The sequence below is a fragment of the Oncorhynchus kisutch genome, linkage group LG20, assembly GCF_002021735.2.
Source record: "Oncorhynchus kisutch isolate 150728-3 linkage group LG20, Okis_V2, whole genome shotgun sequence".
In the NCBI taxonomy this organism is placed as follows: Eukaryota; Metazoa; Chordata; class Actinopteri; order Salmoniformes; family Salmonidae; genus Oncorhynchus; species Oncorhynchus kisutch.
The window spans coordinates 45,276,452-45,293,081 of NC_034193.2; the positions used below are offsets into that span (position 1 = coordinate 45,276,452).

General features: G+C 45.0%; 1 protein-coding gene across 1 annotated transcript; it reads right to left on the minus strand.

Moving 5' to 3' along the window:
* Nucleotides 1-35: 35 nt before the first annotated feature.
* LOC109865801 (ADP-ribosylation factor-binding protein GGA3-like) lies at nucleotides 36-9,495 on the minus strand. The gene is made up of 17 exons (XM_020454247.2): nucleotides 9,296-9,495; nucleotides 8,586-8,670; nucleotides 8,268-8,343; nucleotides 8,078-8,176; nucleotides 7,846-7,969; nucleotides 7,639-7,742; nucleotides 7,168-7,248; nucleotides 6,825-6,962; nucleotides 6,517-6,598; nucleotides 6,288-6,407; nucleotides 5,810-6,046; nucleotides 5,529-5,590; nucleotides 5,116-5,378; nucleotides 3,021-3,316; nucleotides 2,710-2,879; nucleotides 1,975-2,085; nucleotides 36-1,641 (listed from the first exon to the last, which is right to left on the minus strand). The coding sequence occupies exons 1-17, from the start codon at nucleotides 9,333-9,335 to the stop codon at nucleotides 1,531-1,533; spliced, it is 2,199 nt and encodes a 732-aa protein (XP_020309836.1). The 5' UTR covers nucleotides 9,336-9,495; the 3' UTR covers nucleotides 36-1,530.
* Nucleotides 9,496-16,630: the final 7,135 nt, after the last annotated feature.

Sequence of the window (16,630 nt, forward strand, 5' to 3'; positions counted from 1 at the left end):
TTAGGGCAGCCATATGAACATACAGAATGTGGCAATTCTTTAAAATTAAGACTTTTATTTTTCATGCGGTGAAACAGCTGTTTGAAAATACATTTACAATACATACTTATGTTCAACCTCATTAAAGAACCACACATTAATGCACATGAATTAATTTGCCAGTCTCTGAAATGGATGATAAATACAGCAACAATTTATATTGAGGTTTGGAAGAGTCCTCCCATTGTAACATTGGTACTGATAACAGAAAATGGCTTCAGAACGCAGACAGACTGAATACAGACATAGATAGTCAGACACTCTTGTTACATACTAGTACATTGCAAGGGACACCCATAAACCCTATTTTGAGTGACTGATTCATGTCATATTGTACCACTGCAGGCAAAGCACCTTCACCCATGCACTGTTTGAATGGGGATACAAGGTTTACAACGTCGCAGATAGAAATGTAATGTCTGACAAACTTCCCTATTCAAACTCCTTCGTTCTACTCAATACAGGTCTATCTGAAAGTGCTGTGGTATTTCACCCTCCTGGATAAGCCCCAGGTTTCTACAAACTAATATTAAATTGCTACCAAGCCATTCAAAGTCAAGTATGCAGGAAAGAGTTCAGTATGCAAGGACGAATTCAGCAGTAAACTGATCTCAAAACAGTAGACAGAGCTTGCTTCGCTAACAACATCTCTGGAAACCAATAATTTCATGACAAGCACCTAAAAATAAATAAATACTTAAGGATTCACAGTCACACACCTTGGCAGGCCACCACCTCCCATAACTGAAACATGTCAAAATAGCACTAATAGAAATATATAGGTAGAAATAGAAAAATCCCACCTGACCAGATAAATAGCGCTCTGCTCCCAAAAATACAAATAATTCAATTGAATATATTCACAAAGTTCTTCTCAACGACAGTATGCAAGTGTTCAGCATTTAGCTATCTGTACTGTCATTTATCTGCACCATCATTTTCTACCGAGGTATTGTATTGGAATAAAGTGAAAGGGGGCAGGTGGAAAAGAGATACATGTATGCTACTAATCTAGGGCTTCTTTCCCATGTGACTGTGACAAATCGGGAGATTGTCCCTGTCCAATTACTGGTAGTTCATTGTAACAGTCTTGTGTAACTGCCCGATATATATCATGTGATAACTTCCACTCTTATCACATGCTAGGCTGGCTCTTATTGACTGTTGAAAGTTACATTTCCAAGTGTATATGACTGCTCTAAAACCAAACATTGTAAGTCTGTACGGCATTTCTAAAGTGCAGCAATTCTGTAACAATTCCATTCAGAGAAGATTGGGCATGAAGTCAAATTTTGTTTTAAAATGACACCTAACAGAAGAACAATGTAACAAATGGCACAATGATAATAGCGCTTAATAACTTACTAGTATATGAAACATTCACAAATACATTGATTCTCCCCCAAATAGTCTTTGTAGTGTCAACTGACTCAAGCTGTCCCCACCATGTGTTACTGTATTGTCCTTGGCACCATTTTGCGGTTAGGGGGGCTATAGAGCCCCCCATATCTCCGCTGGGGGGAACTGGTCCACCTCCCCAGTCTCTGTGCACTGCTGCTCTCCCAGTGTGAACGTCAGCTTGTATCTCATCCGGACCTTCTCCTGCGAGAGAGACACACACAGAGTTAGCATGCCAGCTTAGCCTGCAGGTTAGCATTGTAGCATCCTTTCTATTTCAAACTAGAGCACACAAATGATCCAGGAGATATGAGACATGGGTAGGTTATGTCAGGAATCATAAAGACCAAGTAACAAGTAAAGGATGGATTAATGGATCCTGAATCTTAGCAGGGATCACACAGACAAAATGTATGCACTCACTGTACCATAACATCTACTAAGTGGAATATATTATTACATTATAATAACCACATTTTCAACTCATGCAAATATCAGATGAATAACTCTCATTGACTACACTAGGAGGACTCTCACCATCAGTGGGTTGGCCAGAAGCATGACTTGAGTGATGGCGGTGGGGGGAAAGATGGGGTTAAAGGGCGCCAGGTCAGTTCCCGAGGGCGGTTGTAGTCTCACCTTCATCGACTGGCAAGGGGGAAGGAATAAACAGGGAGGTGGTGTTGGGGGGGGTTATCAGTGGCAGTTTGAAGACAGGCTTTGATTTATATTTATTTATTTATTTATTAACTCACAAATATTATAGTTTGAGCAAACTTCACTGCCTGTCTAAAGCAGTACCTCACTGAACATCTCACTTGTCAGGAGAGCGAGGATTCAAGTATGCTAAAATAATGATGCTCATGAGTTCTTTTCCCCAACTACAGCAGGGTTCCCCAACTGGCAGCGTTGGTTTTAATTGGCCCCCCAGGTTCTGAGCAAACTTTTTTCTCTCCATTGTTGGACAAAAAATACTGGTCAAAACACCAGGAAATCAGCTCCAAGTGATTTTAATGTTGGGGATATGTTGCTAAGTATTCCCACACATATGTGGTCATATAAAAATGTAAGCAAGGTTTTAAATTCTGATATCTTCTTGCAGTCTACAATTGATCTGTAATTACGTTCTGGCTCCAACCATCCACTCAAGAAAAAGAATTAGCCCACGGCTGAATCTAGTTGATTATCCCTGTACTACAGTGTAAGTACAGACCACAGTGTAATTGAATAGGTTGTAACAGTGCGAGTGTCCACTGTCCAAGCCAGCCTTACTTTGGGTACAGCAGCCTGTAGAACTATGTTCCTGACGGGAAGAGGTGCCGTGTTCAGCATGGACACCACCATCACCAGCACGTCCGGCCGGCCCGGCGGACAGTCGGTGGCAAAGTGCAGGAGAACGCGGACCCCGTCTTTATCATAGGCCGTCACAGGACACAGCTTGCCTTACACATCACAGAATGACAGAGAGAGGAAGAAAATACTCAGTATCTGCACTTCCAGCCATTGTACTGAGCCATCTATGTTGACCAAACTACAATACCCAGAAACCCCTGAAGGCAGGCTAAGGTCTTCCCGGGACTCACTTGGCTTGATGACTTCCAGGGGCACGTGGACGTTACTTAGGGAGATCTCAGGGAACTTGGTTGGGCTGGCCTGCCCCAGCGGGAGAATCAGGATGGGGGACAGGGAGCGGAGAAGGGGGCTGTCATCAGCCTGGGTCTTAGGGGACAAGGTAGGGGCTGCAGCAGCAGCAGCCGGTAGGATACCCAGAGGAAGAGGGCTGGATCTGGAGGCGGGGATCCCAATTCTCGGGGAGGCAGTGGCACCCATAGCCTCACCCATACCAAACAGGTCGCCGGTGTTGATCACACCAGACATGCTATAGTAGATGATGACAGATGGATGTACATTAAAACTGTACTCTCTACCGCCCATCCCTACTGCATACACTCAAAATAATAGATCAAGCAATAACACCAATTGGCTCAAAAAAATAAAGGGAACACTTAAACACAATGTAACTCCAAGTCAATCACACTTCTGTGAAATCAAACTGTCCACTTAGGAAGTAACACTGATTGACAATACATTTCACATGCGGTTGTGCAAAATGGAATAGACAACAGGTGGAAATTATAGGCAATTAGCAAGACACCCCCAATAAAGGAGTGGTTCTGCAGGTGGTGACCACAGACCACTTCTCAGTTCCTATGCTTCCTGGCTGATGTTTTGGTCACTTTTGAATGCTGGCGGTGCTTTCACTCTAGTGGTAGCATGAGACGGAGTCTACAACCCACACAAGTGGCTCAGGTAGTGCAGCTCATCCAGGATGGCACATCAATGCGAGATGTGGCAAGAAGGTTTGCTGTGTCTGTCAGCGTAGTGTCCAGAGCATGGAGGCGCTACCAGGAGACAGGCCAGTACATCAGGAGACGTGGAGGAGGCCATAGGAGGGCAACAACCCAGCAGCAGGACCGCTACCTCCGCCTTTGTGCAAGGAGGAGCCGGAGGAGCACTGCCAGAGCCCTGCAAAATGACCTCCAGCAGGCAACAAATGTGCATGCGTCTGCTCAAACGGTCAGAAACAGACTCCATGAGGGTGGTATGAGGGCCCGACGTCCACAGGTGGGGGTTGTGCTTACAGCCCAACACCGTGCAGGATGTTTGGCATTTGCCAGAGAACACCAAGATTGTCAAATTCGCCACTGGCACCCTGTGCTCTTCACAGATGAAAGCAGGTTCACACTGAGCACATGTGACAGAGAGTCTGGAGACGCCATGGAGAACGTTCTGCTGCCTGCAACATCCTCCAGCATGACCGGTTTGGCGGTGGGTCAGTCATGGTGTGGGGTGGCATTTCTTTGGGGGGCCGCACAGCCCTCTATGTGCTTGCCAGAGGTAGCCTGACTGCCATTAGGTACCGAGATGAGATCCTCAGACCCCTTGTGAGACCATATGCTGGTGCGGTTGGCCCTGGGTTCCTCCTAATGCAAGACAATGCTAGACCTCATGTGGCTGGAGTGTGTCAGCAGTTCCTGCAAGAGGAAGGCATTGATGCTATGGACTGGCCCGCCCGTTCCCCAGACCTGAATCCAATTGAGCAAATCTGTGACATCATGTCTCGCTCCATCCACCAACGCCACGTTGCACCACAGACTGTACATGAGTTGGCGGATGCTTTAGTCCAGGTCTGGGAGGAGATCCCTCAGGAGACCATTCGCCACCTCATCAAGAGCATGCCCAGGCATTGTAGGGAGGTCATACAGGCACGTGGAGGCCACACACACTACTGAGCCTCATTTTGACTTGTTTTAAGGACATTACATCAAAGTTGGATCAGCCTGTAGTGTGGTTTTCCACTTTAATTTTGAGTGTGACTCCAAATCCAGCCCTCCATGGGTTGATAAATTTGATTTCCATTGATAATTTGTGTGATTTTGTTGTCAGCATATTCAACTATGTAAAGAAAAAAGTATTTAATAAGAATATTTCATTCATTCAGATCTAGGATGTCTTATTTTAGTGTTCCCTTTATTTTTTTGAGCAGTGTAGTTGGTGGCATTTAAATGTTACTTCAGTATCCACTTTCAAGCCTCACAGTTACATGGTGTGCTACATGTTATCTAGCATCTAGCCTTCACAGGAACATAAAGTATGATTGGTAGTGGAGATAAGCACCTCTTGGGGCTGCCCAGATCCAACATGGCCAGGTCCTGCAGACTGTGGTTCAGGGAGGCGGAGACCGCCTGGGCAGCAGCACTTGGGTAGGGTAAGGAGGCCGCCACTGAGGATTGTGGGTAACTGACAGGGGCGGCTGTCTTAGAAACAGGCTCTGTTGTAGAAGTTCCTAAGTGGTCCAAACTGGCGGCTGTCGTAGAAGCTGCAGAGAATACAGTAGCTGGCAGGGCGCTGCCAAACAGGTCCAAAACTGGGTTGGGAGCCTGGAAGAGAAAGGGTTTAACATCACATTAAACAATGTGTGTCATGCTAATATTGTTAAGATCAATATTTCAAGGAAGGATAAATATTTCTACCAGATAAATGCTTCTGAAAGTATTGACTGGTTAGGACACTTGAAAATGACCATTTACCTGCAAAAATGTCGTCCACAGATTATTCAAGTCATCTTTTGCAGGAACTGGGTCATTAAGTCCTGAAACAAACAAACAGTCCATATATCAGTAATTTTTTTATCCTGTTCTATCAAGAAAACCCACATTTCCCAGAAGAAGGAGAGACTTTGGCAATATATGTGGGGATTAGGTGAGTCTACTATGTGAATTCAATGTCAAAAACATGAATCACAAAGACTAATGCTTTCTTAACAGATGCAAGACATAAAGGTGCTGATACAGGATGTGCTGTGCTGTACCTAGAGAGAGGAGCTCTTCGTCCAGTAGAGACAGTGCGGCAGAGGGTTTGCTGGGGCTGGAGTCCTCCATGACAGGGCAGGCCTGAAGATCCTGGAGGGGTGCAGACCCGTACAGTAGGTCGGCTGGGATGAGGTCTGGGTGCTGGGCTAGAGGAGGATGCTCAGGTGGGGAGGGGCTCTGGAGGTCCAGACCAGCCAGGTCTATCAGGATCTCAGACTGGTTGCTGTCTTTGGTACCTGGCCAGCGAAGGAAAGAGATTGATTGAGTTTCACTTATTTGTTGCTGCTATCATGATTTGTGAAGTTCACAAGATGAGGGTGAAACAGTCCAAGATGGTAAATACAATAAGACACCAATGTGTTCTCAGATGAAGGGGGGCTTATACTTTTGTAAAGAATCCTCAGACCTGGGCCTCAGAAAGGAAAAGGTGGACAATCCCTGGTAGAAAATAAAATCTGTGAACCCTCATGTTCTTACATTGTGTAGTAGTTGATGGTCCAAGTGTCTCCATCTCTCCATTGACAGTCTGTCCCTCCACAATCCTCTTATAGGAGTTGATGACGCGGGACAGGTCATCGCTGGCCTGCAATATGTCACCTGGGGGTCACGAGAGGTCAAAGGTCACAATGAAGGCTCATCCAACCAATCAATAAGACCAATGGGAGGGATTTGACTATTACGGCCAATAAGATGGCATGTTGGTTACCTAAGCTGCTATCATTGTCCTCTGTCTCTGTGGCCAGCTTGAACACAGTCCCCCTCAACTTGTCACAGTCACCGTAAAGCTCCTGAAATGAAAAAGCAACACCAATAATAATATTATGTGATGACATCACATTTCATATATGCTTCCAAAGTGTATTAACAACAAAATACAGATTTTTCAGGCAAACTTTCATTGTCTTGGAAGTGATTTTATTTTCCACGAAGTTCATCTATAAAAAGTGTCCATCTCAATATTTTTGAGGGGGGAAGAGTCTACAATAGTGATAGGGAAGTAAGATGTGGACCAACTTTGATAAGCTCCTTGTCGCCATCTGTTGATTGGTCCCTGCTGAAGTGGCTGAGCATCTCGTTGAGCAGTTTAACACTGTTGTTGACCTCCTCCAGAGTGCCGCTGCGCTTCGATGCTCTCTGCAGCCTCACCTCATCCTGAAACACAGCACATGCCTGCCTTAAACCCACTGGGACACAGTGACTGACAGAGGGCCGGATTCAATCACTTTATGGTGATTATGACATTATGACATTATGGTCGTTGTCAACGTCATTATGATGCTTGTGTAGCAACTCTGTTTACACAACTACTGCCTCGATCACTGGATGCATGTCTGTATGATGATACATGTAGGCTAACCTCTTTGACCATGTTTTTGATGAGGCGGTTGGCCTCCTGTAGATCCTCAGGCTTTTTGCTCTTCAGAAGCTCAGCCAGTCGCTACAGAGAGAGAGGATAATAATAAGTCAGTCTCTAGTACTCTAGTCTGTTTCCCACAGTAGGGTCCAGTCACAGCAGCTAAGCCCTGTGACATATCCCAGGGCTTGAGAAAACATTGCTTGATCATAGACCAACGTCAAGCTCTGAAAAGCAAACACGCCAGGACCAATGAGAAAGAGGATGAGACAGTCAGGAGGGTTTTCATAGTGTAATTGTTATTGTCATGACATAGCCATAATCTATCTAGCCTATGCTATTTGCATCCCAAAGACAGAATTCAAACAAATATTTTTGAAAGATAACACAATTCAAACGTTCTTCACAAAGTAAATTCATAGCATCCGTATACAAAGATCTTCCATCAAACATCATAAGAAGGAAACAGCTCACCTTGCTCTTCTCCTCGTTCTCAAACACAGGATTCTTGGGCCAGGAGGGGGGCGAAAGCATCAGTGTCTTATCCAGAGGAACTTCGGGGTCAACTGTGACAATACCTGAAAAAAGGCAACAGTTAAAAGTGCCATGGCGACTTTACAGTATAGGCTAAATACCAATGAAAACCTGAAATAGGGTCATTTTTAAATGTTGAAATACTACCTTGTTTCTTCAGCATTTGATAAGCTTCACTGATCTTAGCCTCATCGGGCAGAGAGAGCGTCCAGCTGAAGAGCATATCTACCACTCTCTTCTTCACCACCTCTGACACTCTGTCACCGAGATACTGGAACAGGAACAGGGTTCAGCTGGATGGATTCCATTTTAACAAAGCAACAAATGACATAACAGAACTATGGGATTAAGGACCAATACAAAACAGTTATCTACTTACTTTAGGTGACACCACTTTGATGAGTTCATTTAGAAACCTAAATTTCCCAACTTCGTTGTGAAACCTTTTCCCGCAGTTCTTCATGCAAGCCTCTAAAACCTGCAGATTTAAGTAGTCCATGTTAGAGCTCCAAGAATTATATGCCTAGTGATAAATTAAATACTCAATGTAAGAGTGGGATGTTACGCACCATCAAAGCCTGTATCGCCTCCCATTCTTGTGGGGACTGGATTTTATGGGCTAACAATCTCACAGCAATCTGTGGGCTGAAATTAAAATCATATAATATCAGAACAAATCTCAAACGATTCAACAGTTCCAAATTAGCCTAATTTGAGATGTTGCAGTTGACAACAATAAAAAGTTAAAACCATCACATCTTCAGAAAACCCTATGGATTACAATGAGATTACTACCGTAACACTGAAGAAATGAGTTCAGCTTCTGAAATATGATCCAGGGGAACTGCAGTAACGTTACTTGAAGAGCACAGAAAAAGCATCCATACCCTTCCAATTCCTTATTGATTTGGTCACAGAATCCTAAAATATACTCCCAGTCTTCCTGCCTGTTGGATGGGTTGGTGGCCTTGTCTGCAAGGGGGAAGGATCACATGAATATATATCCCTGACTGCGTTTTCATAGGCTCCTTTATAATAAAAAAAGAACTGCTCATGGCTGACTCCTGAATGTGATAAAAGCCAAACATGTCATGTATTACTGCACATTTGTCTTGACGCAAGCACTGCAAGATCTAGTCGAATGCCGGCAGCCCTTGCAGGAAATTAGGTAGCTAGGTAGGCAGTTAGCTAGTCACAGAGTTGTGTAGCCAGCTGGAGGTTAATTTGTAAACAACTACAGTAGTTACAGTAGTTGCTAAGCTATCTAGCTAGCAAACTAACACCTAAAATCTTGACAACTAGCAAAAAATAGAAGCTTAGTTAGCTAGCTACCTAACCAGAGTCAATAAAGGGTCGTGAACATGAACTGTTGTTGCCAAAATAGCTAGCTAACGTTAGCTCATTGGAAGAAACCTCTCATGCCCCAAACATTGACTCAAAAACACGATAAATAAATGAAAATAGCCATTGTTGACATTTGCATAAAATGTGCATTCCAGCTGACACTGGTGATGTGGTTGTGAATGGCCAAATTGTTGAACATTAAAACGATTCATAAAGAATTACATATCATTTCATTTCCAAGCATGTAACTCACTGAGCCAAGACTCCAGCGACTCCCCTTCCGCATCCGCCATATTCACTGCAGATACACAAATGGGCGTATTCGATTATGCTGAACCACGGGGCACCGGTCGTGAACGGGAAAAAGCAGCGAGGGAGGAGCGCAATCTCAAATCGAACAGTAATTGCTGCGATCGGTCATGTTGTCTACATCATGATGCATACATCTCCTTTCCTTACAATATGTTTGAATTTTCAAAGAGTTTTCATTGGTAAGGCAGATGAAACGTTTTTATCGAGAGCAATCACTTTTGCATGTGAAAACAGAATCCTACTCATTACTCCACGTGCTTAACAATGTCACTTTTGTTTGGGACCCATTTAGCTGGCGTTTTGAAAGGAGCACCTGGCTCAAACCCAGGAGGCAGCCAATGTTATGATAATTTGTCGGCACAGATGGTTTGTTTAGCCTACACAGCAGGTTAGGATAATTATCGTAGAAGGAAATAGTCAGGAAAATGTAGTTAGGAAAATGTACATCGCAGTTTCGGCGAATTAATGTAGCAGGTTAATAGAACTAAAGTAGCGGATTAGGATAATTAACGTACAGGTTAGGAGAACTAACGAAGCAGGTTATGTGAATTAACCTAGCAGATTAGGAGAATAAAATGGTATTTGTCACATGTGCTGAATACAAACAGCTTCTACCCCCAAGCCATAAGACTCATGAACATCTAGTCAAATGGCTACCCAGACTATTTGCATTGACCCCCCTGTTGTCATCTATGCATAGTCACTAATAACTCTACCTACATGTACATACTATCTCAACTAACCAGTGCCCCTGCACATTGACTCTGTACCAGGAACCCCCTGTATATATTGTTATTTTTCACTGCTGCTCTATAATTACTTGTTACTTTTAATCTCTTATTCTTACCCATATTTTTGGGGAAATGCACTGTTGGTTAGGAGCTCGTAAGTAAGCAATTCACTGTAAGGTCTACCTACACCTGTTGTATTCAGCGCATGTGACTAATGAAATTTGATTTGAAGACCTTACCGTGAAATGCTTACTTTTGAGCCTGTAGCCCTTAACCAACAATGCAGTAAAAAAATATTTTTTTAAGTAGGTAGGTAGGAAAATGCAACTTGTCAGGATGCTCTCGATGGTGCAGCTGAAGAACCTTTATACACTGCTCCAAAAAATAAAGGGAACATTAAAATAACACATCCTAGATCTGAATGAATGAAATATTCTTATTAAATACATTTTTCTTTACATAGTTGAATGTGCTGACAACAAAAATCACACAAAAATTATCAATGGAAATCAAATTTATCAACCCCTGGAGGTCTGGATTAAAATTAAAATGGAAAACCACACTACAGGCTGATCCAACTTTGATGTAATGGGCATGCTCTTGATGAGGTGGCGAATGGTCTCCTGAGGGATCTCCTCCCAGACCTGGACTAAAGCATCCGCCAACTCATGTACAGTCTGTGGTGCAACGTGGCGTTGGTGGAAGGAGCGAGACATGATGTCCCAGATGTGCTCAATTGGATTCAGGTCTGGGGAACGGGCGGGCCAGTCCACAGTATCAATGCCTTCCTCTTGCAGGAACTGCTGACACACTCCAGCCAAATCAAATCAAATTTATTTATATAGCCCTTCGTACATCAGCTGATATCTCAAAGTGCTGTACAGAAACCCAGCCTAAAACCCCAAACAGCAAGCAATGCAGGTGTAGAAGCACGGTGGCTAGGAAAAACTAGAAAGGCCAAAACCTAGGAAGAAACCTAGAGAGGAACCAGGCTATGTGGGGTGGCCAGTCCTCTTCTGGCTGTGCCGGGTGGAGATTATAACAGAACATGGCCAAGATGTTCAAATGTTCATAAATGACCAGCATGGTCGTATAATAATAAGGCAGAACAGTTGAAACTGGAGCAGCAGCACGGTCAGATGGACTGGGGACAGCAAGGAGTCATCATGTCAGGTAGTCCTGGGGCATGGTCCTAGGGCTCAGGTCCTCAGAGAGAGAGAAAAAAAGAGAGAATTAGAGAGAGTATATGTGGGGTGGCCAGTCCTCTTCTGGCTGTGCCGGGTGGAGATAACAGAACATGGCCAAGATGTTCAAATGTTCATAAATGATCAGCATGTTCGAATAATAAGAAGGCAGAACAGTTGAAACTGGAGCAGCAGCACGGCCAGGTGGACTGGGGACAGCAAGGAGTCATCATGTCAGGTAATCCTGGGGCATGGTCCTAGGGCTCAGGTCCTCCGAGAGAGAGAAGGAGAGAATTAGAGAACGCACACTTAGATTCACACAGGACACCGAATAGGGCAGGAGAAGTACTCCAGATATAACAAACTGACCCCAGCCCCCCGACACATAAACTACTGCAGCATAAATACTGGAGGCTGAGACAGGAGGGGTCAGGAGACACTGTGGACCCATCCGAGTACACAGCCAAACAGGAAGGATATAACCCCACCCACTTTGCCAAAGCACAGGCCGCACACCACTAGAGGGATATCTTCAACCACCAACTTACCAGCCACATGAGGTCTAGCATTGTCTTGCATTAGGAGGAACCCAGGGCCAACCGCACCAGCATATGGTCTCACAAGGGGTCTGAGGATCTCATCTCGGTACCTAATGGCAGTCAGGCTACCTCTGGCGAGCACATAGAGGGCTGTGCGGCCCCCCAAAGAAATGCCACCCCACACCATGACTGACCCACCGCCAAACCGGTCATGCTGGAGGATGTTGCAGGCAGCAGAACGTTCTCCATGGCGTCTCCAGACTCTCTGTCACATGTGCTCAGTGTGAACCTGCTTTCATCTGTGAAGAGCACAGGGCGCCAGTGGCGAATTTGCCAATCGTGGTGTTCTCTGGCAATTGCCAAACGTCCTGCATGGTGTTGGGCTGTAAGCACAACCCCCACCTGTGGACGTCGGGCCCTCATACCACCCTCATGGAGTCTGTTTTTGACCGTTTGAGCAGACACATGCACATTTGTGGCCTGCTGGAGGTCATTTTGGACCTCTGGCAGTCTCTATGGGGGTGCCACAAGGTTCAATTCTTGGACCGACTCTCTTCTCTGTATACATCAATGAGGTCGCTCTTGCTGCTGGTGAGTCCCTGATCCACCTCTACGCAGACGACACCATTCTGTATACTTCCGGCCCTTCTTTGGACACTGTGTTAACAACCCTCCAGGCAAGCTTCAATGCCATACAACTCTCCTTCCGTGGCCTCCAATTGCTCTTAAATACAAGTAAAACTAAATGCATGCTCTTCAACCGATCGCTACCTGCACCTACCCGCCTGTCCAACATCACTACTCTGGACGGCTCTGACTTAGAATACGTGGACAACTACAAATACTTAGGTGTCTGGTGAGACTGTAAACTCTCCTTCCAGACCCATATCAAACATCTCCAATCCAAAGTTAAATCTAGAATTGGCTTCCTATTTCGCAACAAAGCATCCTTCACTCATGCTGCCAAACATACCCTTGTAAAACTGACCATCCTACCAATCCTCGACTTTGGCGATGTCATTTACAAAATAGCCTCCAATACCCTACTCAACAAATTGGATGCAGTCTATCACAGTGCAATCCGTTTTATCACCAAAGCCCCATATACTACCCACCATTGCGACCTGTACGCTCTCGTTGGCTGGCCCTCGCTTCATACTCGTCGCCAAACCCACTGGCTCCATGTCATCTACAAGACCCTGCTAGGTAAAGTCCCCCCTTATCTCAGCTCGCTGGTCACCATAGCATCTCCCACCTGTAGCACACGCTCCAGCAGGTATATCTCTCTAGTCACCCCCAAAACCAATTCTTTCTTTGGCCGCCTCTCCTTCCAGTTCTCTGCTGCCAATGACTGGAACGAACTACAAAAATCTCTGAAACTGGAAACACTTATCTCCCTCACTAGCTTTAAGCACCAACTGTCAGAGCAGCTCACAGATTACTGCACCTGTACATAGCCCACCTATAATTTAGCCCAAACAACTACCTCTTTCCCAACTGTATTTAATTTTTATTTATTTATTTATTTTGCTCCTTTGCACCCCATTATTTTTTATTTCTACTTTGCACATTCTTCCATTGCAAAACTACCATTCCAGTATTTTACTTGCTATATTGTATTTACTTTGCCATCATGGCCTTTTTTGCCTTTACCTCCCTTCTCACCTCATTTGCTCACATTGTATATAGACTTGTTTATACTGCATTATTGACTGTATGTTTGTTTTTACTCCATGTGTAACTCTGTGTCGTTTTATCTGTCGAACTGCTTTGCTTTATCTTGGCCAGGTCGCAATTGTAAATGAGAACTTGTTCTCAACTTGCCTACCTGGTTAAATAAAGGTAAATAATAATAATAATAATAATTTTGCAGGGCTCTGGCAGTGCTCCTCCGGCTCCTCCTGGCCTGTCTCCTGGTAGCGCCTCCATGCTCTGGACACTACGCTGACAGACACAGCAAACCTTCTTGCCACAGTTCGCATTGATGTGCCATCCTGGATGAGCTGCTCTACCGGAGCCACTTGTGTGGTTTGTAGACTCCGTCTCATGCTACCACTAGAGTGAAAGCACCGCCAGCATTCAAAAGTGACCAAAACATCAGCCAGGAAGCATAGGAACTGAGAAGTGGTCTGGGGTCAGCACCTGCAGAACCACTCCTTTATTGGGGGTGTCTTGCTAATTGCCTATAATTTCCACCTGTTGTCTATTCCATTTGCACAACAGCATGTGAAATGTATTGTCAATCAGCGTTGCTTCCTAAGTGGACAGTTTGATTTCACAGAAGTGTGATTGACTTGGAGTTACATTGTGTTGTTTAAGTGTTCCCTTTATTTTTTTGAGCAGTGTAGTATCTGAGGTCCCATGCCAAATCTTTTCAGCCTCCTGAGGGGGTGTGTTTGAACCATGATAGGTCCTTAGCGATGTGGAGACTAAGGAACTTGAAGCTCTCGATCCACTCCCCTACAGCCTCGTCGATGTGAATGGGGGTTTGCTCAGCCCTCCTTTTCTTGTAGTCCACGATCAGCTCCTTTGTCTTGCTTACGTTGAGGGAGAGGTTGTTGTCCTGGCACCACACTGCCAGGTCTCTGACCTCCTCCCTATAGGCTGTCTCGTCGTCTGTGATCAGGCCTACCACTGTTGTGTAGTCAGCAAACTTAATAATGGTGTTGGAGTCGTGCGTGGCCACGCAGTTGTGGGTGAACAGGGAGTACAAGAAGGGACTAAGCACACACTCCAGAGGGGCCCCAGTGTTGAGGGTCAGTGTGGTAAATGTGTTGTTGCCTACCCTCACCACTTGGGGGCGACCTGTCAGGAAGTCCAGGATCCAGTTGCAGAGGGAGTTGTTCAGTCCCAGGGTCCTTAGCTTAGTGATGAGCGTGGAGGGCACTATGGTGTTGAACACTGAGCTGTAGTCTCACATAGGTGTTCCTTTTGTCCAGGTGGGAAAGGGCAGTGTGGAGTGCAATAGAGATTGCGTCATCTGTGGATCTGTTGGGGCGGATATGTGAATTGAAGTGGCTACAGATGTGAGTGCTACGGGGCAGGAGTCACCTAGGCAGGTTAGGAAAAGGGTTATGCTCAGCTACAATGAGGGGGTTTGTTTAATCTCGCCCGGGCGCCTGAGTAGGTGTGTTTTGTACCAGGTGAAAGTTGATTGCATTAGTTTTGGAACCAGGCTGCCTTCTGGGCGTGAGCCATGTACCCTGTTCAAAGCCCTGTTCAAAGTTTTTTCACTTGCAAAAGTGATTGCTTTTGAGATTGATCTACCATCCCAATGAAAATTAGATAGAAAATTCTAACATTTATTTTATTGAAAAAAATGGATGCTGCACCATTCTGCCTTGTTGACAAAATGACAGAGCGGCACAGATTACTATTCTATTTGAGAATGCGGCTGCACTCCTCCCTCTCCGCTTTCGCCCGATGACGTAACGGGCCTTTACCTGGTGCCCCACGGCTCAGCATAATCGAATCCGCCCAGTGCCAGAACAACGAAGTCGTCAGGAGCCAATAGAAAGAGAAGCTGGAGAGGGATTTGGTTTTCCTGGGCGGTTCTTCCCTGGAGTTTCACTGCCGGGCCGCAGTCAGACCCTTCTCATTTTGCCTGCTGACGTTACGGCAATAGACCGGTGCACAAGATAATGACTGTATGTGAGGGAGAAACCAAAGATCTGAGGAGACACCACGTGACCAAAATGACATGTCTTTGGACCAAATTTCTCACGCTTTCACCCACTGGGCTGTAGAAAGAATGACGATAAATCGTTGAAGGTATTCTGTTAATCTGCTTTGGACGCCTGAGTAGGCATAGTTAGCACCGGGTGAAAAGTGATTGTACTTTTCTGGCCAATGACAAAGTTGTCTCAATACAAAAGTAAGGTAGGTTAAGCACTGTTAGGGTTGCGTAAATTCGAATCTGGTATCAGGATAATTATAACAATGAGTCACCGATTTTATACTATGTATTTTTTATTAGCTAAGTAATAAATGGCAAATGCAACTTTCGTATATACGGGCTCACTGTAATACCATGCAGGGCAGAACAGGGAATTGACAAGACGTATGTAAAACAGTATTCTTTATACTGTGATAGACAGTTCCAACACGTCTGTTGGCCTATCACAGTAGAGACTGGGCGTGGTTTAAACTTGCTGAGCCTATTGCAGGCGCTCAGGCGGGTCCCCGCCTCTTGGCGCTTCTGTTGTTAGATGTGAAGAACATCCAGGCTCTCATGCTCCATACCGTTATCTCGCACCTGGCTCCTGTTATCTAACAAACGACCGCTTGTTCTCGCAACACCACGCTCTGAATGTGCCACCCCTAACTCATTGCACAGTTCCTGTCTTTTTTCCATCATGAGAAAGGCCCATGGCCCTGAAGCTTTTAACAATGTTTCAAGTCAGCTATGTTGCATAACACATACATACATCCACAGATAATATTCAATCATATATATGGTAATGGCTATAATGTAAAACACAGGATCCAACAGCACATGGAGTAATGCGTAGGATTCTGTGTTTTCACATGCAAAAGGGATTCCTTTTGATAAAAACGCTTTATCTGCATTGCCATGTTTCTGAACGATGGATCATGCTGCCTTGACAATATAACCGAGCGCTGCAGATTGTTGTCCGATTAGAGCAGGGTGTGCCTCCCTCACAGGGTCGCCCGGTCATGTGACGAGCCATAGCCCGGTACACCCGTGCCTGTTTAATAGAATCCCCTCATTGTAATAAAATGGTGATAGATAGGATTTGGGGTAAACTTTTATTTTACAGCCCTCTACGAGAAACGTGGTTCATTGTAGCTGAGCATTTTC